The sequence below is a fragment of the Rhipicephalus microplus genome, chromosome 1 (assembly GCF_043290135.1).
Source record: "Rhipicephalus microplus isolate Deutch F79 chromosome 1, USDA_Rmic, whole genome shotgun sequence".
Taxonomy (NCBI): Eukaryota; Metazoa; Arthropoda; class Arachnida; order Ixodida; family Ixodidae; genus Rhipicephalus; species Rhipicephalus microplus.
Window position 1 is genome coordinate 289,862,025 of NC_134700.1, and position 27,286 is coordinate 289,889,310.

A 27,286-nucleotide genomic window follows, 5' to 3' on the forward strand; every position below is an offset into this window, starting at 1 on the left:
ATGCAATGCATTTATGCTTATATGCCACACATGATGCACATTACACATCTTCACATCATGTGTAACATGCAAACATGTCATTTATAAATCATTACCAGTTATTCACAGTATGCTATGGATGTGTTAACATATAGGCGGAAAGTTTGGATTTCCAGAATCCAGTACTAACTGGATTCCCAGAGAAGGCAAGAAAGTTAGGGGGAGACAGAAGGTTAGGTGGGCAGATGAGATTAAGAAGTTTGCGGGTATAAATTGGCAGCAGCAAGCACAGGACCGAGTTAATCCAGCCATAATGACGCTTCAGTTGAAAGCTTCTATGAAGACGTGGAATCGGCAATGAGTAAGGTAAAAACACAGTATACTATACTGATGGGAGACTTTAATGCAAAGGTAGGGAAAAGGCAGGGTGGGGACTAGGCAGTAGGAGATTATGGAATCGGTACTAGAAATGCCAGAGGAGAACTACTTGTAGAATTTTCAGAACGCAATAATTTATGGATTCTGAATACCTTCTACCGAAAACGAGGAAACCGTAAGTGGACATGGAGGAGCCCTAATGGCAAAAATAAGAACAAAATGGACTTTATAATGAGTGCACACCCAGGCATCGTGCAGGGTGTGGACATGGTTAGCAGGGTACAATGCAGTGACCATAGAATGGTACAGTCTCGAATTTGCCTAGACTTGAAGAAGGAACGACAGAAACTGATACACAAGAAGCCAATCAATGAGCCAGCACTGAGAGGGAAAGATCAGGAATTCAGAGTCTCGCTTCAGAACATGTACTCAACTCTTATTGAGGAAACCAACCTTAGCAAAGATACAATTAATGATAATTTGACGAGTATCATTACAAAGTGTGCAGTGAAAGTTGGAGGCAGGGTAGTTCGACAGGACACTGGCAAGCTTTCCCAGGAAACAAAGAATCTCATTAAGAGGTGTCAAAGCATGAAAGTCTCAAGTACAACAGACAAAATAGAGCTGCTAGAGCTTTCGAAGTTGATTAATAAGCGTAAGGTATCCGATGTAGGAAGGTATAACATGGAGAAAATTGAACACGCTTAAAAAACGGAGGAAGTGTCAAAGCAGTGAAGAGGAAACTTGGGATAGGGACAAATCAGATGTATGCACTAAGGGACAAGGAAGGCAAAATAACTACCAATATGGATAGGATAGTTAAAATAGCGGCGGAGTTTTACAGAGATCTGTACAGTAGCCGGGACAACCACGACCTTAATACCATAAAAACTAGCAGCAACCCAGATGACACCCCACCAGTAATGATAGAAGAAGTCAGGAAAGCCTTGGAGAGCATGCAAATAGGCAAAGCTGCTGGTGAGGATCAGGTAACATCAGATCTGCTGAAAGATGGAGGACAGATAGTGTTAGAAAAACTAGCCACCCTGTTTATGAGGTGTCTCCTGACGGGAAGAGTGCCAGAGTCTTGGAGGAATGCTAACATCATCTTAATACATAAGAAAGGAGATGACAAGGACTTAAAGAATTACAGGCCGATCAGCTAGCTCTTCGTAGTATACAAGCTATTTACAAAGGTAATTGCTAACAGAGTTAAGAAAACATTAGAATTAAATCAACCAAAGGAAGAAGCAGGATTTCGAACAGGCTACTGAACAATCGACCACATTTATACTATCAATCAGATAATAGAAAAATGCTCAGAATATAGCCAACCGTTATACATAGCCTTCCTAGATTACGAGAAGGCATTTGATTCAGTATAAATATCAGCAGTCATGCAGACACTGCGGAATCAGGGCGTCGATGAAGTATATATAAACATGCTGGAAGAAATCTACAGGGGATCAACTGCTACCTTAGTGCTTCATAAAGAAAGCCACAGAATACTAATCAAGAAGGGTGTAAGGCAGGGGGACACAATCTCCCCAATGATATTTACCGCGTGTTTACAGGAGGTTTTCAGAAGCCTAGAATGGGAACAGTTAGGGATAAGAGTTAATGAAGAGTACCTTAGTAACCTGCGCTTCGCCGACGACATTGCAATGCTGAGTAACTCAGGGGACGAATTGCAACTCATGATTACGGAGTTAGACAAAGAGAGCAGAAAGGTGGGTCTTAAAATTAATCTGCAGAAAACGAAAGTAATGTACAACAACCTCGGAAAAGAGCAGCGCTTCGAGATAGGTAATAGTGCACTTCAAGTTGTAAAAGACTATGCCTACTTAGGGCAGGTAATAACCGCGGAGCCGAACCACGAGATTGAAGTAACTAGAAGAATAAGAATGGGGTGGAGCACATTTGGCAATCACTATGACAGGTATATTGCCACTATCTCTCAAGAGGAAGGTATATAACAACTGTATCTTGCCGCTACTTAGCTATGGAGCAGAAACCTGGACACTTGCAAAGGGGGTTCAGCTTAAATTGAGGACGACCTAGTGAGCAATGGAAAGAAAAATGGTAGGTGTAGCCTTAGGAGACAAGAAGAGAGCAGAGTGGATTAGGGAACAAACGGGGGTTAAGAATATAATAGTTGAAATCAAGAAGAGGAAATGGACATGGGCCAGGCATGTAGTGCATATACAGGACAACTGCTGGTCATTAGGGTAACTAACTGGATTTCCAGAGAAGGCAAGAGAGTTAGTTAGGGGGAGACAGAAAATTAGGTGGGCAGATGATATTGAGAAGTTTGCGGGTATAAATTGGCAGCAGCAAGCACAGGACCGCATTAACTGGCGGAAAATGGGAGAGGCCTTTGTCCTTCAGTGGACACTCAGGCTGATGATGATAATGATGATGGCGACGACGGTGAGCGGAGGGGCTCGGGCCCACTCCAGGCTGCTTCATGGAGGGCCTACGCATTATTTTTCCTAGAAAAAATATCTCAGGCCAACACCAAGGGGGCACAGGGCCCTCTGGCACTGGCCTGGGATATTTTTAGGAGCTTGGCTTAGACCCTCAATCATTCCCAATCAACAGTTGGTCACACTGTCTTGCAGCTATTTCACACAAACTGTTCATGCCCACTCCTTTTCCTTTCACGCTTTTAAACTTCGGATCATGGGGCAGTGAGAAGTATGGAGTCTGGTGTCACGAGTGCATTGAAAACGAAGTCACAGGATAATGAAAATGGCGCCATTTATTTTATGCGGATCTTGTGCAAAGTGAGTTCGGGATTTATGCATATATATATATATATATATATATATATATAGACAGACAGAGAGAGAGAGAGAGATTTGGAAGACAAGCTGGGTGCCGCCTCACCCACTACGGGAATGTGAAAACTTTCTGCCCATGCTTTAGCAGCTTAATTAAAAGAATTACCATGCCGTAATAATGCCATTTGAGCAATTGATGTCATGAAAGCTTGTCATGTCATTCATGTTAAATTACTCATGCTCATCAATAAATATTATGATGACAAGTATAGGGTCATTGCAGTGAAAAATATGTAGTGAAAAATATGCAGTGAGAAAAATGACAATGTACATGCCGTTTGTGATGTGACATAAATGACGTGATGCTGTCATTAAGCTATGTGTTGGCAGACATTTCATTTTATCGTTACATATACAAGAATCTGCAAGGCATATGTGCATTTGTAAATCTTAAACGATGAGTCATGAAGGATTGGCATGATATAATGCCACCGTGCCAGTCACAGTTAGTGCATTATAACAATATTACTTCTTTGACTTACCACTTTTGTTATGCACTCATTTTATGCCACATACAAATTTTGATATCATGCTTTGATAATGCCAAGTTACTGAAACGACCACGGGAGCACCAGGGCTTCGAGACTGCATAGGCAGACAGACACGGTGAAAGTGCCTTACATTCACCGAGGTACACAACGAAAAACCTTTATGGCTACACTCGTGAAGCGCAAATGTGTCCAAATACACTACCGCACAACTAATTGATTGATTGATTTGTATGTGGGGTTTAATGCCCCAAAACCACCATATTATTATGATAGACGTTGTAGTGGAGGGCTCCAGAAATATTGCCCACCTGGAGCTTTTTAATGCGCACCCAAATCTTAGCACACCGGCCTACAGCATTTTCGCCTGTATCGAAAATGCACCGCAGAACACAGCAACCGAAACAGCGCAGAAAGAGCGTTTTCTACACGTAGTTAACGCCTCGAAACATCGCATACGTGCTTTCCAACGAAGCGCAAAGGAAAGCAGTGGAAGCTCTCACATTTAACTTGCTGGGTAATTGTTTGGCGATTCAAAAGAGTTGACTATTGGGCGAGTTGGTTATTCGACATAGGAACCATTGTGAGAGCACAAGAAAACGCGACACACAGAAAAGAGACAGACGAGTGTAGGCGCCTGTCCTCGTCTGTCTCTTTCCGAGTGTCGTGTGTTGTCGAGCTCTCGCGATTGTTTCTATGTTTTGTGGTTGTCAGGACTCGGGAACGTGTCTAGCACCGCGCACGCACTACCAACGCCTCCTAGATTTCCTGTGCCTGACGGATTATCGGCGGTCACTTGGGAAGCGGCGGTCGTCGGAACTACGGCGGTGGCGCCACTCAAGTAGGGGTGTCTTCACATAGGTTTTTACGTTTTTGAAGCTTATATGCAAAAAATATAACGTAAAGAAGTTTTCAAAAGGCGTAGACGTATTTATAGTTAACCCTACGTAAGTGACGCCGTCATTCAGCAAGCAACTTTTTCCATACGACCAAACGCCAAAATTGCCAATCTCAAAGGCCAAGTACAAAGATCCTTACTTCTACGTAGGCAGCGCCGCCATAAATGACCGGCGTTTCGCGCTCATCCGGCAGGCACGGGAAATCTAGGAGGCGTTGGCACTACAACATGGTCCAGCGCGGTGCTAGACAAAGCTTCCGGGGGTGACGGCTAGACGCGCCGGGAACGCAAAGGGTTAGAGTTCGAGTACGCAAGAGGATAGCGTACGACGCACGCGCAGTGGCGACGAACGCTAACTCAAAGCTCCACGTACACTATTCTTTAAATCAATGCCAAAGCCTGCCGCGCACACAATACAATTTGATGCACACGCATCGCACAAACAGCGAAAAATGACAGCTCAGATTGGGCACCCACAGGCGCCTCAACTGGCTGCCTTGTTGGATTCGCATCGCATCAACGTGCCATATGTTTACGCTGGTGTGTCTACAAAGAAGAAAAAAAAAACGCGGCCGGCAACGTGCATGCATAGCCGAGGTGTGGTCTCCGTGGAACGCATGCCAGCGCGACCGCGACGGATACACAAAACAGCAACGCTGCTCGCGTCCCAGCACCCATAGCATTCTTTGTACGCAGGCTATTCAAAAACGCTTACACACTCCAGGGCAATTGCGCCTAATCATATTCCAAGCGCAGCACGCTTACATCGAAGCGTTTCAATTCTTTCCGTGTAAATCCGAATGAATCAAAGTAACCGCACCGACGCGTTCAGTTTCGCTTTTTTCCGAGGTCTGAAAACCACTGAAGAAGCCAGAGAGCCAGCGGTGCGTCTGAGACACGGAACGTAAAATGATTAATCCACATCATATTCGCAATCGCACCCTAACTTGCTTAACACAAATGAAGCGTACGTAGATTGACTCACCTTCAAAACCTGGACGTTCACTCTCGGTATCCATCCATCGGCATTTCTAAACGCTTCCATGGTTTCCACAAGTTTCACGATTTTCTGCAACTGAAAGCGTTCGCCAAAGTTATCGCGCGAGACAAACACTCAACATGGCGCCTTTTCTTAAAGTAACACTCTATGGCAACTGCCGTCAAACGACATGCACGCGTTGGAACGACGGTTGGAACACCACTGCTGCTCTCCGATTTCCGATTAAACCAATGCGCGTTTGAACACGTGATCACTGTCAGTGAGGGAGGGCAAGGAGACCGCGTCACTAGCCTTGGCAAGCCAACCTCCTCAAACTCCGCCTACACGCGCGCTCCGCTGCAGAGATGGAGGAGATCTAGACACGCAGCCTGCGCAATAACACAACTTCGGACGCAACCGCCCTCTCTTTCCTTCGCGTAGGTCGTCGCAATGCATGTACGATGCACGGAAGTTTGTTTTAATTAGGAGTGTTGCAGGCGTTTTGAATGAGTCCGTTAATTGTAACCCGCTGCTGCCTGTATCTCACGTTCTTATTAAATATATGTATGACACTGAGCTGGTTCATTCTGATCAACGTGGGAGTTTTTGTCAATGTACAATCAAATGAAGTGTTAAGGCTTGCACTCGCATATTTGTTTGTCTTCGTGTGAAGCACGGGCTAAACATGTGTAAAATGGATATCTTTTGTGACTTGATTAAAGCTAGTTAGTTCAGATATCGCGGGGGCCAGAAAACATGTAGGTTTTCCTGCCTGCGCCCCTCCCCCTTCAGTTTGAAAAGGTGCCACCTCCACCCCCAAAAGAAATTTCTGCCTACATCCCTGCACGGTGTCACGGGGAGGTACCTGCACGTGACACACACACAGAGACAAACAAAACGGTTTAGCAGTAGGCTAATACCAATCATAATTGTGACAGAACAATCCAATACACATAAAAACACAAACCCTTTATACTAGTCGACGACTTCAACGTACACGTTATGCACCTGAAAACCTAGTTTTCTCGTCGACTCTCACTGTCCGCTGTCAGAAAACCGTTGCTATAATCGAAACGTGTATGTATGTGAGTAAAAAAAAAGATTTACAATAAATGAACATCAATCATAATTATGGCAAAACAATGTAAAGTACCTACAAGCACAAACCCTTTATAGTATCCGACGACTTCAACGTGTACATTATGGTCCTTAGCACCAACACCGAGCTTTGTCGTCGACTCCTTGTGTCACTTAGTCACTCAGCTTGTATAACATGGGGCAACGCTCGGGCAACGTATGGTTGCTTACTCACACGAAACTCGGAGCTTCGCCCACTCGATCGTCATAATATACTTCGTGAAGATGCGTAGATTTTTCAAGTATTTCGGAAGGTCAGAGCTGATAGGTTTCCAATGGAAAAAACTGGAGAAATGCAAAATCGGCGTATTTCAAGGACACATGACATCAGTTTTTAAGTCGCTGCCAATTTTCTTATCGTTTTCAGTTACAAATTATTATATATATGAAAACCCACCTTTCCGGAAATTAAGTCAATAAAGTGTGGTCATTATTGGTTTGCATGTGAAATTCTCTGCAACGTGTGGTGGCTGTAGAGAAAAAAAAAAAAGAAAACAACTTGCTTTTCTCTCTCGCCACGGCCGATCGCCCATGGTGGTTTTCGCCAAGACTCTGGGGATCAACCATCTCTCTTTACAGTGTCTAGATTGTGTATATATTAGCGTATTCTAGGTTTCCATTTTGTAATATACTTTTTCTATGGTCGATGTACCTGTTTCCATGAAGTGCAACGTGCGCTCCGCTATATTTAATAGCGCCCATCCGCACGGCCCGTTGCTGATCAGAGAGAGAGAAAATTTATTTACAGAAAGGTTTAGAGGTCAACCTGAGCGATAGCTTGCTCTAGCCTGCTAATCTTCACTGATCAACGTAAGTGTTTGGGCGAGTTCATTGCCAAGAAAATTTCAACAGCGCAAAAAAAAAAAATGGCAGCATATCCACGGAGTGAATGATGGAAAGTGGGGCGAAGAATTCGTCCGTCCATTCGTTCTTGCTTCCGTCCGTCCATGCGTCCGTCAGTGTGACCGTCCATGCGTCCATCAGCCCGTCCGTGCGTGCGTCTGTTCGGGCGTCCGTCCCTGCGTTCGTCCATGCAGCCGCCCCTGCGTCCGTTCATGCGTCCATCCATGCATCTGTCTATGTGTCCGTTCGTCCATCTATTCAACACTCCAAGTACCACCATCTCGCATCTTTTCATCATATATTCCCCATATATAAGCACCGCCATCCAGCGGACATTCCAAGGACTAAACGAGAGGTGGCACACACACACTTTCTTACGGCTTGCGCTTCGGGTCCACTTCCCACCTTTAACCATCTCGAGTTCATGGTATATACTAGTTCACTGTATTCATGGCACTGCGGCCGAACGCTCGCTAAACCTTTCGAAAACCAAGGAGGTTACGCCCAGCGAGTATGACGTAGCAAACTTTTTCAGTCAGATAGTGCTCAATGTACATGCCAATGGCTGCTAATGGGAAATGAGAGGCGGAGAATTCGGCTTTTACTTTCTTGCGGCTTGCGCTTCGTATCTACTTCCCATTTTTAACCACCTCGAGTTCATTCATGGTATATACAAGTTCATTGTATTCATGGCACTGCGGCTCAACGCTCGCTAAACCTTTCTAAAGCTAAGGAGGTTACACCCAGCGAGTATAACGCAGCAACCCTTTCTTGTCAGATAGTGCTCAATGTACATGCCAATGGCTGCTAATGGTGATCGCAGCCTGCGCGTTAACTGAAAGCCGAATGCTCCTGTCTCTCATTCCCCATTAGCAGCCATTGACATGTACATTGAGCACTATTTTTTATTGTTCAACAACGCACAGAAGAAGTCTCTCACCGGCACCACCTTGGAGGTCAAAATGTTATACTTGTTACAGACTACGAGGGACGAACGGGTGCCGCTATAAAGAGCTTCGCCCCTAAAAAAAAAAAAACGCAACGAACCAAGATAGAGTGGACACTGACAAGCGCGGTCCATGTCCGTAACTGCATGAATGGGCACTTGACACTGGCCTGTGAAGCTGACCTCTCCTGAAAAAGTGCGTTTTCTTTTTTTTTAGTCATTCTTTTATTTTACTTCACAGTGCGCTGTTAGAAAATTGTCGACAAGGCGCGGACTTGCACCATTGCAGTACAGGGAAGCCACTAGAACTCACGCCTATACCTGTGCAAACGTTCTGACCACCATACACACCACCGTTTTGCCTATCACCTGGCTTTAGATCTGGCTTGTATACAGGTAAATCTACTAAGCTATCACCCCCCGCAAAAGCTTTAACCATATCCCTGAAGGGAACCACGATGCGATGAGAAGCAGCAGCGTAACACATTGGTGGCACAGAGACAAGAAGGACACGAAAGGCACGAGCGCTCGTGTCTTTCGTGTCCTTCTTGTCTCTGTGTCATCGTTTTGTTCTCGCGCTATAACTATCGTCATGACATCGGTGGCGTCACGGATTGAACGGCGCTAACGCGGGTGCTGCGATAAGCGCTGGAAGATTCACTTGAAGCGATGGCGGGCGTAAATGTCTTGTAGGTGACGCGTACAGACATATGTTTCGACGCGTACGTTAAGCGTGCGTCAGGTTTATGGGGCGTGAAACGACGAGCCCGCGGTGTTGCGAGCGGCGGTCGTGGCAGCTGATGCAGGCGAACGGACGAGGCGGCAGCTGCGGACTCCGTGGCGAACGCGCGACAAGCGAGAGAGAGAGAGAGAGAGAGTGCTGTCAGCGCGCACTGTGAGGCGAGCGTGACGTAAACGCGTAGCAGCGTTATGACCTACTCAGCACCGCTCCAATAGCTACGGCGTGCGTCGCGCGGCACGTTCGTAAGGAGGAACAGCGTTACACAGGCTAGTCAAAAAGTTGTTTCACATCTAAAAAAAATGACTGTTTGGGGCGGGGCTTTCGTATCATGGCCGTAGGTCACATATGCGGATTACGCGCTAACGAACACGACAGAGAGCCGCATCCGTTGTACAAGCAACCTCCAACACATTTTCGACTTGATAGATTCAAGCAGTATTTGCACGGGCAATAGACCCGCACAACAGCATACTATAATAACAAGCTCATTCTATTGCTATTGGTTTTTCAGGACATCTATGATCATGCACCAATGCCGATCTTCAGGAAAGCAGTTTATGGTGACTGGAGTTCGTTTATAACTTTATCACATCGAATATATTTCTGCTGACGTTTTTTTCTTTTTATTACAGCTGGTTGAGATGCATTTAACCGCCAAGGCGTCATTAAAAGTCTCCGCGGGAATGTCTTCTTAGCACGATGGGCGGAAGCTGCGGTGGCCTGTGGTACGTGGGGTTTCTTGGCGGCTGTTGCGGCTCGGGTGCTATGTTCAAGCGGGGTGAGGGCAGCTCCTGCGAAAAAAAAAACAAAAAAAACATTGCTCTCAGTGTATGTACTTTACTATTTTGCAAGAACATAGGAAAACGCATACATACTAATGGAATCTGTTTGATAAAGTGCGCTGACTGTTTAATTAATCATTCATATGTGGGGTTTAACCGTCACCCCCGGGGGTGACGGTTTAACGTCCCAAAACGACCATATGATTATGAGAGACGCCGTAGTAGAGGGCTCCGGAAGTTTCGACCACCTGGGGTTCTTTAACGTGCACCCAAATCTGAGCACACGGGCCTACAACATTTCCGCCTCCATCAGAAATGCAGCCACCGCAGCCGGGATTCAAACCCGCAACCTGCGGGTCAGTAGCCGAGTACCTTAGCCACTAAACCACCGCGGCGGGGCGACTGTTTAATTGCTACAATCTGTCGGCGCAACATAAAAAAAAAAATCGCGAGCCTGCGCGGAAACACAGTCACAGCAAAAGCTGGAAGAGCAGCCTTTGAGAGCCTTTTCTAAACACGTACTCTTTGGGTAACTGCTACAAGCAAACTTGCATTGTACCCACTATGCCATAAACCTTAATTTTTGTGCAGTGGGTGGGATTCACTATATGCCATTCTTCGGAGAAGCGTGGTATCCGCTAAACGTTTGCAAGGCATTTCGTGCGAATGTTTCATGCAGTGGTTGACGACGATGGATGGATAATTAGGCCGGAAGCTTTTGTAGCGGGTTGGAACATTGAAAGACCCACTCGCAATTAGCATTGTTCTTTTACTGTCATAAAACGCTTCACTACTCATATACTAAAGCGATTCCTTTCCCGACGTTGCACCTTGTTCATTATTGTCCCTTTGCCTGTTGTTTATTATACTCTAATTTGTCTTGTAGAGCAACTCGATTTCCTAGTCAAGATGTCTCTTGTTAATTTATTTGATAGAAAACATGCATTTGTTTGTATTTGCCACCACTCGAATAAGGGCTGTTTAAATTTCTATTCTTTATTCACGCTTCTGGCAGTTCTTGTTCGACTATGGTATACCCGTGTAAGATAACACGTGATGTTGTAATTTTCTGCGTACTGTACTTGCGGTATGTTTCTGCTTTGCTGCCAGGGTGGCACGACCACGTCAGGCGTTTACTTAGCCTTTAGTCGTGTCCCCCAAGGCAATCTTGTTCAATTTTGCCTTGAATAAAGCAAACCAAACCAAACATCAAGCCTGCCTAAGGCAAGTTTGCGACGGGGTTTCAAGCACTGCGGCGTGGCTCTGCGGTAGAATACTAAGCTGGCACGCGAGTTTGAGCCCGGGTTCGAATCCCATTGTGTCCTTGGTGTTTTATTTACTGTTTGTTTGTTTTTTCTTATTTTCTGCGATACTACGGTTACGGACACCGGTAGCACACGCGACCCCCCATAACAGTTTTCGTTGTAAAATTGGTTGGTTGGTGAATAAACCAGCCTGACAGTGGAGCGTGTGCTTACCCTTCGCAGGACGGTGTTGGCGAGGATGAGAACGATGGACACGATCGCCGACACCGCCGGTATGGCTACAAAGACGAAGACCGGTATGAAGCCTGCGTGACAGAAATACGGCACGACCCCTTCAGCACCACTGGGCTAAGAAACACACTATGAGTTTCATCGAAAGCGCGTGTTTCGACGGAGGAAAGGTGTTTGAGTTTGAGTTTATTCAACCACGTGACAAGTACACAAAAATACGCTGTATACGTGGTTTGGTGCGAAGGGAAAAAAGCTGCATTTCACAGCTTGACTGGCTCCTTCACCCAGAAAAAAAAATCTAAACTACTAATTTACAAAAAGTTACAAAATTTACAGGCAGCGGAAAGCGACAATACAAAAAGAAACACGCATGTGGCCTATGACAGCAAATAATAGAATCACAACTCTAAAATACATACAAAATAATTCATAACAAAGCAATGCATGAGAGAATAAAAACTGAATAACCATTAGAGAAATCACCCAAATATTCATTTACAACACAATCAGCACATCCGATTTAACATTTCAGTTTTAGACAATATACGCAGATTATCAGTTGTTAGTTTCCGTGTTAGAAGTCCTTGTATGTATACTGCGATGTCAGCCCATGGTTACGGACGGTCGAAACAGGTGCGCGGTTAGACTCTCCGAAAAGAGTCCTTTGAAACTTTGCATTTCAGAGTGCCGACCATAGCGCCGTGTATGACACTACTTAAAGATACAAACAAACTCACTTAGCAGGTTAATATACTCCCTTGGGGAATCGCTGGAACCAAAGGGTGTCCACGTGTCTTTTCAGAGAGCCATACGTGCCAAGTGAGGAGTTAAGGGAACAAGGTAAGCGCTATACCGGCCATGTATTTTAAGCAAAGGTTATGTACCTTTTTTTTCCATAACCGCAAGAGCTACAGTAATAATTTTACTACCATCGGGATCGTGACCAATTCCTTTTTTTACTCAAGGAGGTTTAGCAATGTAAATTTTAATGTTCATTTTTTGTAACTTTTTTACTTCAGGTATGTAATGATCACTCGATAATAGCCATTAGATGTTGCATTGCAGAAAAGCGCTTCCTCACATGGTTACAAGTCTGGTTAAGTATATTTCCTACCATGTTATCTAAATACTGGCTGAAAACTATGATTATAGATACAGTTATTACTGAGAAAAATGAACATAGGCTAAAAACATGTTTAGGGATAATTACAATCATTATTGAGAAACTGAATAGCAGTGTTCTTTGAATAGCGGTGTTTCATGTGGTGATTCATGTTTCGGTTGCTAATCATTCGTTGATGTGTTCTGTTGATGTACTTTTTCTTTTTTGTCCACCCATGCTTGGAGTCAACTCGCATCGCTGTATTCTTTGAATTGCAGTGTTTCATGCATTGATTTCATGTTTTGGTTGATATTTATTTGTTGATGTGTTCTTTTGATGAACAATTTTTTTGTCCACACCTGCTTGGGGTCAAGCGACTCTGCAGTATTCCTAAATAAATAAATAAATAAATAAATAAATCCATTATTTCAAAAGCACAAAGAGATAACAGCAAATTGACCGACACGTTCGATAGGCCCCAGCCAAATACCCATTACCAATATATGTATTTTTTTTTCTTTCTGTGTTGAAACGTCTTGCCTGGCGAGCCTCTTTTGTCACCTGCCATGTGGCCATGTCAGCTCAGTACTGTCGACGCAGTTCAAGGGTGCGTAGGACCTGCACTGTGCAGTGGCCTGGCGAAATTCCAAAATAGTCCAGCACATTGTCACGTACTATATTGCCATGATTAAGTGGGCTCATCGTTAAGAGAGCATATTTACGGTGTTTGGTGCCTGAAGAAAATGTTTTTCTTTTTTTCTTTTTTTTTGGAACGCACTTCCACACGACAATCCAACGACTCACTATGGTTATCAGTTTTCCCATGGAGCCATTTAGCGTGTACTTCTGGATAAGCTAGTTCCCGACAATTTGGCTTGGCAGCCTCAATAAAAGATGATGGAAGGCGTTTTTTTTTATGAACGAATGGTTCACCATTAAACTTGGCTTTGTTGAATTTACACCAAGTTTCGGCGTCCTTTCAGCAAAGACCACGGAATCGATTGGTATCATTTGATGCCATGTGAAAATATGTGAACCAGGGAGCTTTTCCCATGTCCTCCAAGCTTGCTCTATTTCTTTCAATGGCCCAACGATAATAGTTTTGGTGCTTGCCAATGATGACACCACTAAGACACCCCCGACCAAATATAGATTTCCCGACAGAAAACTTGATGCCTATGCTTCCTATCGTTTACGCAGTTTTGGGAGCATTCTTTTCTGAATGTGCCAAATGCACTTCAGCTTGCAAATTGTAGTAACCTCTCCATACGGCTCTGATGATTGAACTGCAACAAATCCCTTGATAAGTAAGAATGGGGGCATGGCAGCCCACCGCACAAGTTTTGAGGTATGTCATTTTTAGAGAAAAAAAATTGTTCTAAGACAGACAAACGACTCATTTTGGGTCAGAAAAAGCTGCAGATTTCAAATAACGCAAAAATGATTTTTTAATATTCAAACCCAGTTTTCTAAAAAAAATCAGTTGTTTGGAATTAGCATTTTCGCAATGCTTGACTATTAAAGAATATTTAGGAAGAAAATGATGAAATTATCTGGAGCCGTTCGAAATGTGCCTTAGGCATCTTCGGTAATGCTATAGGTTGCCTATATATACAGGTAAATTCTAAACCTAGTGGGACATAATGTTGTCGATTTATTTTAAAATGTCATCTAAAACTATACGGTACTCTACATGTTGTTTATGTTGCGCTCGTTCTTGCCCTGTTATCTGCATGTGCTTTTTCACTCCACCTCTCAGACTTAGTTGTAGCCTTGGGGAGGGAAAGTTATAGTACTCCGCATATTGCGAAGTATAGGACAAAAGAAGCATCAACGCAAGTTATAAAATTACTATATCAAGCCTGGACTTGCTCTGACGCACTTTAATGAGCGCGAGCTGAAGACGCAACGTGAGCTAGAAAAAAAGTATATGCTTCATCTCATTTAAAAGGAGATTATAAACCTTCAATATATGTCCGAAGCAATGATCCTGGTGAATTTCAAATATGTTGACCGTTTTTATATAACGTGAACATTCGATTCCGATCTTTAAAGCCGTTTTTTTTTCAAAACTTGAGTTTTTGCATCTTTCTCTTACGCGAACATGCATGTAGAACTTCTTTGCATGTAGAACTGTGTATTCAAGCAGAATTATTGAAAACGAGCCGTAACTTTTTGTACACTGGCCAATCGTGCCAAAAATGACACTCGTATCAACTTTTTCAGTCTTTTTGCGATGACTTGCCATATATAGCTTAGAGATGTGGTGGTCGTTGAGGTTAGATGCACAGGGTAGTGTGCTCACTACTTACATACCTTGTCTCGTTTGATTCGCACCAATCCTTGTGCAGGTATGATTGTTGGCGCAACACGCATATTTTGGCATATTTTTGTTTTTGTAAACTATTTTCAGCCGTTTCATCATTGTAAATCTTACGTTAAGATATGTCCTACAAGATAAAACCATAATCATAAATATTGGACGGAAACTGTAAAACTTTTTTTGAAGGTGGTGATCTTCGGTGTGAACGAGTGTGAATGGGCGCACGTGCCTCGACATGTCCACTCTTGTCCCTCTTCTCTCGCAGCGCCGCCAATATGGACAGCGTGTCGCTGGCTGCCGAGCAGAGCTGCACCGAGCAGGACACCGCCGCGGCATGCGTCACGCCAGTGTGCACACAACACGTACTTTTTAAGGGCGAAGCTCCTTATGCCATGTACTGCTGACTGGGCGAGTTGGCGCATGATAAAATGATATGGTTTTAGCGCAGCTCAGTTTGAGCGTGAAAAACAGGTACTATACAGTCAATAAAGAAAAAAAAAAACAGACGACAGTGTGAGCGCTACACTGTCGTCTTTTTTTTTCTTTATTGACTGTATAGTACCCGTTTTTCACGCCCAAACTTCTTATGCCGTGGGTCGTGCGTCCGCCATGTATGTAGCGCCGTGGTAGTACGTACGAAGCCACCTGCACGGCCGGACTAGAGAAGTGGCATGCGCGCACTCTTTTGAATTGAGGAGGAAACCGGCGCACGTTAATCATAAATAAACCGATCGTGATTGCATATGAAGCAGCGCACGACGACAAGCTCAAAAGGAACGATAAGGACACCGCTGCTTTTGTGCCTGTCGGCGTGCACTGCTTCATAATCAAGAACTATTACCAACTCGCCCAGTTTTCGACATTACTGAAAAAAGACATTTGTTTCTGAGGAAATAGCCTACAGAGACGAGTATCGGTGACTTAATCTTTAATAAAATTGCCCTTGAACTTGATGCTTACTAAAAAAAGCTAGCACCAGAAGAACGCACTTCGAGCTCTATATGTGACCAGAAAGGGTTGCCACGTTAAACTTGCTGAGTGGCCGGGCGAACTTCATTTGTTTTAGCAAGGTATAGCGAGAATCGGGCCGCAGGGCCACGAACTAGCGGTGGTGAAATGTGGGAACTAGGCACGAAGTGCAGGCCGTAAGAAAAAGCGCTCGTGCCGCTCCTCCAGTACACGACCGTGCCACCTCTCGTTTAGTCCTTGGAAAGTCCGCTGGATGGCGGTACTTCTACAGGATGAATATATGATGAAGAGATGCGAGATGGTGGTACTTGGAGTGTTCACTAGATGGATGGTTGGACAGACGCACGGTCGGATGGGCAGACGTACAGACGGGTGCATAGATGAACGGACGGACGGAAGCGCGGACGGAAAGACGGATGCCTCGCCCCACTCATTATCATGCACTCCGTCGATATGTGATTTTTTTTTTCACAGGGAAAGTCGCAGAGCCATTGTTCACTGGCAACGCATTAAACACTTTAACTCCTTTAACCTCCTTGGGAAAGTGTATTTGTCGGTCTTTCAAACGACAATTTTTTTTTCGCCTTTCCGTTTATCTAGCGTTCAAAACGAAGCTGTCATATACTGGAATAAAAGAAAACGATTGTTCTAGCTTTTCAACAACCTCCCGGCTATAATGGCAAACCTATATACCCGGAAGAACTGGCTAACCTCCATGTCATTCCGCTTATTTTTATCCCTTCTATATAGCCGCTCTTGTACTTGAGCGGCGTAGAGGTATACCGGCTGCGTCTAAGCCACCTCAGAGTGTAGAATTTGTACAACGGTGTCGTTGTGCGGTTCTGCATTGTATAGATGTTACACGTCTGATATCTCCGCATTATAGCGGTTTTCTACCTGCACTAATTCACTCATGTAATGTTGATGTATCCATACCCACCTAAATGCGATGCGCGTTTCGATACATTGTTAACGCTTAAAAACTGTACGCTCTTAAAGCACATATACATACACATTGGCCTGCTTACAGGGAGAGCCCCCCCCCCCCCCCCATTACTTAAATGTTAAGTCTGTCCCATTCATTTACTCAGACAAACTGGGTCCTGCCATTGTTTAAACAAAAGTGCGGGGCTAACGCAACACAGCTTTTTGACAATAATAGCCCACCTTTACACCCGCAAAGGCATCGCTTCATTTGCATTTTCGCGTCCATTTCGAAGTTTGTTTTCATTGGGACTCGACCAAATAAATGATGAGGAGTGGTGGGGGGACCTGCTTATGCATGCTGCTATCGACAAAGAGCTCCTGATTTATGAAATTGTGCACAAACAATTTGTTACCGTGCTTCCACGCAGCCCTGCTCTCAGTGATCAGCTCATGGCTGGGCCCGCCAGGTGGCCGGCAGGCTCGGCTTGCCGGTCCCTATGTGGGACTGAGCCGGGTGCGCGACCCAGTCGCGTTCCGCAGGACAAAATAGTTATTTTCCTTCCTTCGCTTCTTCCTTCCGTGAAGAATTACAAGTCGTATTTTAGCGACCAAGTCTTTCCCTTTGACAGTGGACCGGGCTATGTGCATTTAGGCAACACGCGCCAAAGAGGCTATGTGCATATAGGCAACACGCGCCAAAGAGGCTATGTGCATATAGGCAACACATGCCAAAAAGGCTAAAAATACATGCGTGTGGATCCTCTTACTTGGGTTTATGAGCACGATGGGCTGCGACTTGAGGGGACGGCTGAAGAGTCTCTCTGTCTTGTTCGCATCCAGCCACCGGTAGGCGCGCATGCTGAACACGTACTTGGTGAACGCTCGCAGGTGTCCAAGAGCGATCGACGAGCCACTCACGTCCGTCGAGCAGTTCTCGGACGCCGGCGCAACTGTAGCACCGGAGACGGCGGCCGTGACTGGGTGGTGGCTGCTTTCGTCGGACCCGCCGCACCAGCTGACCACGTAGCCGTCACTCGTGTCGTCCTGGGGCCACCAGTAGAGCCAGATCTCCGACCAGCTCTTCACAATGCCCGTCGAGAAGCAGGGCCGGTCGGGTGCTGTGATTATTTTCATTTGTTATTATTTCAGAGATGATGAACAGCAGCTTCTGATACGTAACCTTACGTCGTAATTTACGTACTATAACTACATTATGCGCAGCTTCAGTAGTGAACCACCTCAACATACGACCTTATTAGCAGCCGGATTCGACAAAGGTCATGGTTCGTAATGTATTTGTCACTGATCTTGTCCCATAATGTAGGTGCAGTTATTACATCATCATGACATCATCAAGAACCATAAAGCGCCAGTGGATTTTTCTTTTCCTAATAAGGACTAAAGCTTTGCTTGATACTCGTTGTATATATTTTCCACTGGCATCTCTTGCATTATACATAAGCGGCGTTTAGTCAAGCCTTGGAGTAGAGGCGGCTAGTGGTTAAACATGCACATTGCTTTGTTTATTTTTCAAGAAGCGCTAATAGAGCTCTCAGTGGCAAAATACGGTTGCCGCACATCCAACGCCCCATCGCTTCCCTCTCGCTCCGGACATTCCTTCATCACCTCGCCTGTTAGTTGACGTCTGCATTTTCGTCCCTCATAGACTGCCGATACCGACTAAAGTTCACTCTTTATTCCTTGCGTCTCGAGTTCCTGTAGCTTTCGTAATTACCGCATTTCGTCGCAGTTTGCAAAAGCTGAAGCAGGTTACCAACTGGCGCATTGGGCAAAAGAGGCATGACGCACCCAGCCGTTTGCTGCGAAAGTTTTTCTGGTACAACGTGGTGCCGTCGTGGCGGCGCATGTAGATGGCGATGCGAAACCGCCACAAGTCGGTGGGCACCAGGAACTGGCCGCTGGCCCCGGGAACATGCTCCTCGAAGCAATCCATGTAGCAGTTGCCCTCCGAGGCGCACACCTTGGCCGTGAACTCCTGGTCGGCGGCCCGCGCACTACGCCACCGAACGCCCACCGCGAAGTCCGACTGGGCCACCGGCTCGAACTTCAGCACTGTAAAAGTGCGGGCCCGGAAGGTGATACGAGGAAGTCCCTATTGGCGGATACAACTTAGACAAAAGCCCAGTCGACCGAAACACGACTACTGAATGACTCCGCGACTCAAGAGACCCCTACAGCACCTCCGATAATTTTTGAACATTTTGAGTGAAAGCGCAAATCGGAGTTCAGAATGCGGTCACCATCAACAATGCCAAATGCAGTAGCGTTTCGAGCTGCACGCACACCACAAATTCCAAAAATCAACCCCTTAATTGTCCTCTCTGGGCCTTTTGGTATCTCCAACATTGGCAGTGACGTCACCATTGACGTCTGAAGATGTAGTCTACAAAAAAAAAAGAATCGGCCCCGTATCTGCAAGCTACACTGCAAATGTCGTCGAAAGACGATAGTCTTGCGTCTGCAGAGAGTGAACAAAACGTTTATTTGATGTTTGCGCAAGAAAATTGATGAATGGTATTCTGGAGGCGCTGCGTTAGAGTGCACCTCGAGCGTGCAGCGGGGGCGAACGAGCGCGTGAAGTCACGTCACACGTGAGACATGAGCGCTGTCTGGCAGTAATCCTGGAAAACGGGGCGCGCGCCGTGCGCACCCGTCATTGAGGTGATAAGGTGTAGAACGCAAGGCGATAGGCAGGTGCCACCACAGTGTGTTCTTAGCAAAGCGTTGGAAACACTTGCCTTTTCGTTCAAGCGTTGCAAGGTCAGTGCAATGTGATAAACGCTACAGTCCTTAGAATTACTTTTATGTGCGCCTTTTCTAGTAAGATACGCACACACAGAATATTTACGTGATATTATGGTGCTTCAGATATACGCAATAATTGTTTTTTAATTGACAATTGCACAAGTATAAACGCGTAATTTTGAGCGATATTAGTGGGCGCTGCGGATGGGGTCGACCATTTTGAGTATCGTTCGGCCACTTTGGTGCCGTTAAGGGTACCGTTAAGGGCGAACAAATAGACAAAGGGACAGACAGACAGACAGACAGACAGACAGACAGACAGACAGACAGACAGACAGACAGACAGACAGACAGACAGACAGACAGACCAAACGTTTTGCGTTGAAAGTCCCTAACAAAGACTATCGTCTTTAATAACATGTTTGTCTGCTCGCAGCTATGCGCGCTCGCCCAACGTTGCGCAAGCCGCTCTTCCTCCTCGCCCGGCGAGAAGAGAAGGGGTGATGAACGGAGCGTAGTGAAATATAAAACGCTTTGGATCATCGTAAGTGCAACTGCAATATAATGGTGACATTTCTAAACGTTCTTGTGGATACGTGCTTGCTGAAAACTTATGCACAACTGCAACACCACAACTAAATTTCGACCTTTGGCTGGTTTAGGGGTTTAGGGCCTTTCCACGCGCTACACGCACAGCACGTGCCGGGACCTCTGGTTGAACGCGCCAGACGGGCAGCAAAGGCCGCAGAAGTCCTGGTCTGAGGACCCATCCACAAGCGTTCTGCAGAACAGCGCTCGGGAGAACAGCTCCACAGCCAAGTAGAGTTTATTCTCTGCCGCACTTAAACGGATGGCAAATGAGCAAATCGGCTACGCTCTTTCACCCTCCACTTGAGAGCGGCCATGCTGTAAGAATACACCGTGGGTGGGGCAGGGGTCCTGGCACGTGCGTTGCGGCTGTGCGGGGTAGTGCGTGGAAAGTTAGGATCCTGCTCATGAACATGACGGTGGTGGCGCAGGCCGCTCGACTTATGATGTCAGTGTAAAATGTGCGCCCGTTGGCGCATCGATTATTTTGTTTATTTATTCAAAGTACCTGCAGCGCGCGAGGGCTTCGTGCAGAAAGAATACACAGGGTAACATATGCTTACGTATGCATACTCGCGTGCATACTCATATTATTATCTGCCTTTGTGAGTTGTATCTGACTAAAACGCTAAAATATTGTCACGCGCGTTTCTTATTTACACCTATGTTTTATTCTGTTTTCGCCCACAAAGCATGTCTGAAATGCTCAGCGCAAGCCGCTTCCGGAGCCCTCCACTACGGCGTCTCTCATAATCATATAGTGGTTTTGGGACGTTAAACCCCACAAATCAATCAATCAATCAATCAGCGCAAGCCGCGCCTCGTTGTTATAGAAGGTTCACGATTATTGTAGATCATTCCGTTAAGATGACGCGCAAGACGAGAACACTCGAGATTATTCCAGGGCTTGCGAGAAGACCAGAGATAAGGCCGGAATATTCGACGGCACATGTATAAATGCTGACGCGCTTCGCCGCTTGTCAGTTGTTCGACGGTCGACGCTTTGTTCGCCGCTATCAGTTCCGGTGTCTTGCTGCAATCTGACTTTACTTTTACGTTGCCACAAGTTCAGCCCGATAAACCGTTTTAACCTGAACAATAACGTTCTAACCCCGTCCGCTCCCTTCGTCTGCGTCACAACCCCGCGACGTCAGGACGGTTATTTATTTGAAGACGTTTTTAAAGCACACAGTGGCAGTTTTGGTTTCGAAGGGAGGTGAGCAAGTCAGGTGCATTTTCGGTGGCTTGGTGAAAGACGTAGCCCGTTGATCATGCGAAAGTGTGACGTAAACGCCACGCGAAAGCGGTTGTGACCATGGAGACAACTTGAACTATTTCGTGACAGATTTTTGATGTCGACGTTTTGAGGCGCTTCGCATCTCGCCCACGCGCTCGGCGTGTGCTTTAAAATTGATGTTCTAGGCTGCATTTACCCTTGATATTTCGTATGTGTATGTCTCTACATAAATCTCACTCTTGATCTCACCTTCAAAAGTGTGTGTCAGCGCTGCTTTAATAAAACGTTGCTGGAGCTTTCTCGCATTCTACTCTGCAATATTCCATAGCTGCGTCTGGCTATGGAACAACCTCATATTCCGTTACCCACATGCCAGAGAAGCGTTTTGATAGATAAAAACAAAAAAAAAACAAAAAAACCGCCAGGCCTGCGCGGAACGCGCAGCACAGTCACAGGGAAAGCTAGAAGATTGCCCCGCCACGGTGGTCTGGTGGCTAAGGTACTCGGCTGCTGACCCGCGGCTCGCGGGATCAAATCCCTGCTGTGGCGGCTGCATTTCCCATGGAGGCGGAAATGTTGTAGGCCCGTGTGCTCAGATTTTGGTGCAGGTTAAAGAATCCCAGGTGGTCGAAATTTCTGGAGCCCTCCACTACGGCGTCTCTCATAATCATATGGTGGTTTTGGGACGTTAAACCCCACAAATCAATCAAGCTAGAAGATTGGCCTTTCAGAGTTTCAGGGTAACTGCTACAAGCACACTTGCTGGATACCCATTACGCCATGAATAATCATATATTTGTTTAGTAGGCCAGCATTCACTATGGTATACCCTTCGCCATTCTTTCGAGAAGCATGGTATCCACTACACACTTGTTAGAAATTTTCTGCTTTTTTTTTGCAGTGGCTGACGACGATGAAGGATGATTATACGTGAAGTGTGTATGCGTCATGGTTAATAGGTCATCAAGAACAAGTTTTCTAAAGGGTTGGAGCATTGGACAACCCACTCGTTACGATGTTCCCATTGTGTGACGCCTGGTTGTTCCTTTGATGTTCTGAAACGCTTCATTACTCGTATTAACGCGATTGCTTTCCCGACATCAAGCCATGCCCAAGGCCAGTTTAAAAACGAGTTCCGAGCACTGGTGTGGCTCAGTGGTAGACTATACTTGTACCCGGGTTTGAATCCGATTGTGTTGTTAGTGTTTTCTAAGTTACTGTTTTTTTTTTTGCAATACCGGTTACAGAGACCGACGGCAGCGGACAACTATGGTGCCGCGCATGACCCGCGTTCTGATCTTATAACAGCTTTCTCTGTAAAACCAAGGATACTGCAGCAAACACTGCGTGAACACATTCACTGACTACATCTCCGGTACGTTACATAAAACTTTTTTTTCAAAAATCATCATCCTCATCAGCCTGACGACGCTCGCTGCAGGGCAAAGCCCTCTTTCATGATCCGCCAATCAACCCGGTCTTGTGCTTTCCGTTGCCACGTTATACCTGCGAACTTGTTAGTCTCATAGGCCCACCTAACCTTCTGTCTCCTCTTCGTGCGTTCGCCTTTTCTGGGAATCCAGTAAGTCACGTTTAATGACCAGCGGTTATCCTGTCTACGTGCTACGTGCTCGGCCAATGTCCATTTCTTCTTCTTCATTTCAACTGTGACATCCTTAACACAGGTTTTTTCCCTATCATTTTCCTTTCCGTTCCTCACTGCGTCGTGCTCAATTTAAGCTGAACCTCCCATGATTACAACAATTCACTTTTTTAAAACAAAGGGTACCTGATGAGCCTATCTCAAGGCACCATTGATGCATCTTGAGACTCAATCATGTGCCTTGCTTTTTCGCTCTCGCTACAAGTTTGATTTCGGCAACTTCCACAGTTATATCATGCGTGTACAATCTCCTCGATTCGGGCAGTTCCCGCTCATAGCCTTCGAAAACTTCAGGCGTCTGCAGATCAGAGATAGCTGTACCTGCAGATTATTTCAACTTGTATAACGTCGTAGCTGATACAAACAGGATACATCCGGCAGTCAACTTATGCACATGCGCCACAGGTCAATCCACGCTTTACACAAATAGCTGTTTTGTCGGGATTGTTGCGCGGGCGAATGGCGATGCCAGGTCGGGCCTATAGCCGCGCCCTTGAAGAGCCTCGAGATGTACATACATACATACATACATACATACATACATACATACATACATACATACATACATACATACATACATACATACATACATACATACATACATACATACATACATACGTACATACGTACGTACATACATACATACATACATACATACATACATACATACATTAAAAAGCTACAGCGAACCTTTGTGGCCTATCTAATCCGCTGACAATAACGGGTACGCGCATATCCTTAATGGGACATAATGAAGCAGGGCAGAATGTACATGCAAGATTGATGACAGTTATCCCTGTGGACAAGACAATACAACTTGCTCATGTACGTCTGCACAAGGCACACAAAACCTTCTTCCGTGTTCTATAGGCGTGTGCATCGGGGAGGAGGATTGATTTGCAGTGCCCCCCCCCCCCTAATGGGCGAAATGTGTCTTCAAACCGTTACTCAGGCGGACATGTTCCGCCCGTGTTTGAATAGCAAATAGATGGTCACGCAGGCTTTTGAAGATAATGACGACTGGTAATTCCTGATGCTGCATTCCAAGAACTGTTGTTTTAATCTTTCATTCGGAAAGCCAGGGACCAAAAGCTCTTCATTAAGCAAAACACATCATCCATTTTTTCATCCATTGTGGAGCATGTCTTTAGAACTCGACCAGCGATTTAGGCGGGTTGTATGTGGCGGGGGAGGGGGTGGGGTGAGGTGGGACTGGAAAACTCTCCCTTCTTATTGCCCCCCCTCCTCATGGCGTAACCCTGCGCACACCTATGCCGTGGTCGTCAATATGTGTTGCTAACTTTTTTACGTTTCCCGTGTCGGACTAGCCACTGAGCCATGTAGGCAAGAGGTCCAAATGTCCTGTGTGCGTTTTCTCTACTTATGCGAACAAAACCGGTTCCGATTTGATTTGAAAAAAGCAAAAAAAAAAAAGCTTTAGTGCCGACTCACAGGGGTCCCTAGTCCAAAGCGACGTGCAGAAGGTCTTGTTGCTGAAGCCACCCACGCAGTGCCGGCACACGTCCACAGCACAGAATGTCAGATTCGTGTTTCCCGGGAAGTCGCCCAGCACGTCTGCCGTCGTGTTGTCGATCAGTCGGCACTGGATGGTGACCCCCGGCGTCGATTCGGCAGGAGGCAGCGACGGAAGCCGCGCGGGGATCACGAAGGCCTCAAGCCGCTGTGGTGGTGCCTGCGTTTCGACGATCTGTCGTTACGAAACGGGACCAGAGGAATACTGTAAAGGGACGTCTACATGCTTAGCAGGAGCTGTAACAGCGTTTTTCATACATGCGACATTATAGCGCGCCTCGCCGCGGTGGTCTAGTGGCTGCTGACCCGCAGGTCGCGGGTTCGCATCCCGGCTGCGGTGGCTGCATTTCCGATGGAGGCGGAAATGTTGTAGGCCCGTGTGCTCAGATTTAGGTGCACGTTAAAAAACCCCAGGTGGTCGAAATTTCCGGAGCCCTCCACTATGGCGTCTCATAATCATATAGTGGTTTTGGGACGTTAAATTCCACATATCAATCAATCAAAAACATTATAGCGCGCTGCGAAATACACGGCCATGTTCAAGTATATAGCTAGGCCTTTTAAAATTGTGCCTATAACTATTCGAAAATATCTGTGTTGGAGGGGCATTTTCAAAGCAGGTTTTGGATTCCGATAATATAAAAGTAGGGCTGCAGGCCTGAAATTTCTGCCAAATGGACATTACTTTTATTCTCTTGGCGCCGATTTCGCAATAACATGACCTGAAGGTGACAATAAAGAACTGAATTTATAGTACATATCTCTTTTTCGTTTCTGTAATATTCGATTCTACGGAGCCCGTCTTTGAAGTAGATGCTTAAAACAACAACAACCGCAACGACAATGATAACGACAACAATGATTTCACATGAGGAACACCACTATAGCCGAGCGTACAGTGCACACGATATATTAAGCCCGGTCCGGTTAACGCATACATAAACCCTGGCTTTGCGGGAGCAAAGACGGCACTTAATTTTTAGAATGCAAGATCGGAGGTCTTCAGCCACCATCATTACCTAAAAGCGCGTTTTTACTAAGTGATTGTATGGGAAACTGCGCTCCACGTTAGATGATTAGTGGGACGAAGTGGCCGTCACCCTGCCACCCCCTTGCTGAAAAAAAAAACTTACACCATCTCCCTATAAAGGGAACCATGTGGGGATGCGAGGCATATGTTGTGTACCGCTTATGTTACCACCCCTCCCCCTCCTATTTGTGTGTATTACCTTAAGTTTGCCGCAAAGTGAACACCCAGCGCTGCTAGGAGAGTGCAACGATGTGAGCGAGCGCAGCATTATATACGTGCACACAGCTGTAGCGGATAGATAAACGGGAGAGAAGAAACGAAGCGGAGGCAGCGCTGTCACCTCTTCCCACCTCCTCGCGCTCACGCGAGGAGACAGGAGAGTTTGCGCATGCGCAGTGGGGAAGCAGACGGTCGCCGAGAGACGGACACATCCCCGAGCAAAAGCTGCTTCGCATCTAAAACAAACTAAATAGAAGACTGACCAGTGTGCGAACAATAGGCCTCGAGCTAAACGTTATAGTTGGCTGAATGGAGAGTTCATATACCTGGGCCAGCTCGGCATTACCGAAGCACCCGGCGAACGAGTCGCGCACGTGGCACAGCGCTCCCTTGCGGCTGGCGCTGCAGTTGAAGGCGCCGAAATGGCGACTCATGGCTGGCGACGGGCCGTAGCAGAGGCAGAATTTGTCGGCCTTCGGGTTGGTGCGCCGCTTCCAGAGGTACAGGATCGACTTATTCATGAACAGGAATTCGTGGACTTCGAAAAGGTTCGAAGAAGTACTGCCCGGTCCCGGTAACTACGCAGGAGGCACAAATAACGGAACATGGCTAAAGCAGCTGTTCAATAGTGACTGTATAGATTTACGTTAGTAACATTTGTAGCAAGACGTAGCCTTTAAAACTCGAGCCTTTAAATACGTAGAAGACGTAGCCTTTAAACTGTAGCCTTTAAAAACTCGAGTAACAAGTGAGTAAGATAAATTAACTAACTCTTTTTAAATGATGTTATAGCTATCTACGAAAGAAACACGAAATGCTGCAGAAACAACTGCCTTTAGGCGCACAACCGAGTGTCATCGCCACTTGAACACGCGTGTGAACGCGCAACGACATGAGCATACCTTTGAACACTCGGTCGTTGCTTAGGTCAACGACCTGTCAAACGGAAATAGCACGCGCCGCTCCCAGTCTTTCAAGCAACTGAATTATGTGTGCGAGATTCACTGATTACTCCGGAGTAAATGGTGAGGCTGGTTTACTTACTGAGGAAAGGTAAAGCAGCACGGTTGCGAGTGCGGTGCGCATCTCACTGAAACGAGAAGAGAGAAACGTGACACGGGGCGGGATTATCGCGAAACCTAAACAACCGAACACCGCAGAGGCAACGGGAACGCAATCTAACCTGAAATTCTTGCTGACGAACAGAGGAAAAATACGTCGAGGGTCGCGCAGCTGTTGTTGTTGTTGCCCCTTCGCACTGGCACATACCCACTATGGGGGATTGGCCATGAAATCTAGAAGTAGCCTATATGAGATCTACTAAAAGGTTTATCCTAAATGAAAAACTAATGATATAATAGAAAAGAATAATTAACTAGAAAAAGAATATTAAACTAAACAAATAATTGAAGATTGAA

General features: G+C 45.9%; 2 protein-coding genes across 3 annotated transcripts in view; both read right to left on the bottom strand.

Annotated features, from left to right (window-relative positions):
• The window catches only part of LOC119160144 (uncharacterized), a 54,584-nt gene extending 48,793 nt beyond the window's left edge, over positions 1 to 5,791 (bottom strand). Inside the window, exon 1 of one of the 2 annotated variants that reach the window (XM_037412854.2) lies at positions 5,572 to 5,791. In XM_037412854.2, the coding sequence (XP_037268751.2) occupies positions 5,572 to 5,631 (60 nt within the window). In that variant the 5' untranslated portion in view covers positions 5,632 to 5,791. Of the gene's footprint in view, positions 1 to 4,147; positions 4,325 to 5,571 lie in introns of those variants that run through there. The other variant, XM_075865112.1, reaches the window with a different exon arrangement.
• A 3,930-nt stretch (positions 5,792 to 9,721) lies between these two features.
• Positions 9,722 to 24,886, bottom strand: LOC119165638 (uncharacterized). Its single transcript, XM_075868846.1, has 4 exons — positions 24,878 to 24,886; positions 24,539 to 24,794; positions 17,600 to 17,950; positions 9,722 to 10,024 (listed from the first exon to the last, which is right to left on the bottom strand). Exons 1-4 carry the CDS (start codon positions 24,884 to 24,886, stop codon positions 9,789 to 9,791), a joined length of 852 nt encoding a protein of 283 aa, XP_075724961.1. The 3' UTR covers positions 9,722 to 9,788.
• Positions 24,887 to 27,286: the final 2,400 nt, after the last annotated feature.

Excerpts from the sequence above, each read along its gene's own strand:
- LOC119165638 (XM_075868846.1), bottom strand. Across the intron at positions 17,951-24,538 it reads GCTTTGGACTAGGGACCCCT|CACCCGACCGGCCCTGCTTC; the intron begins GTGAGTCGGCAC and ends AAATAATCACAG. Across the intron at positions 10,025-17,599 it reads CATCGTGCTCATAAACCCAA|GAGCTGCCCTCACCCCGCTT; the intron begins GTAAGAGGATCC and ends TTTTTTTCGCAG.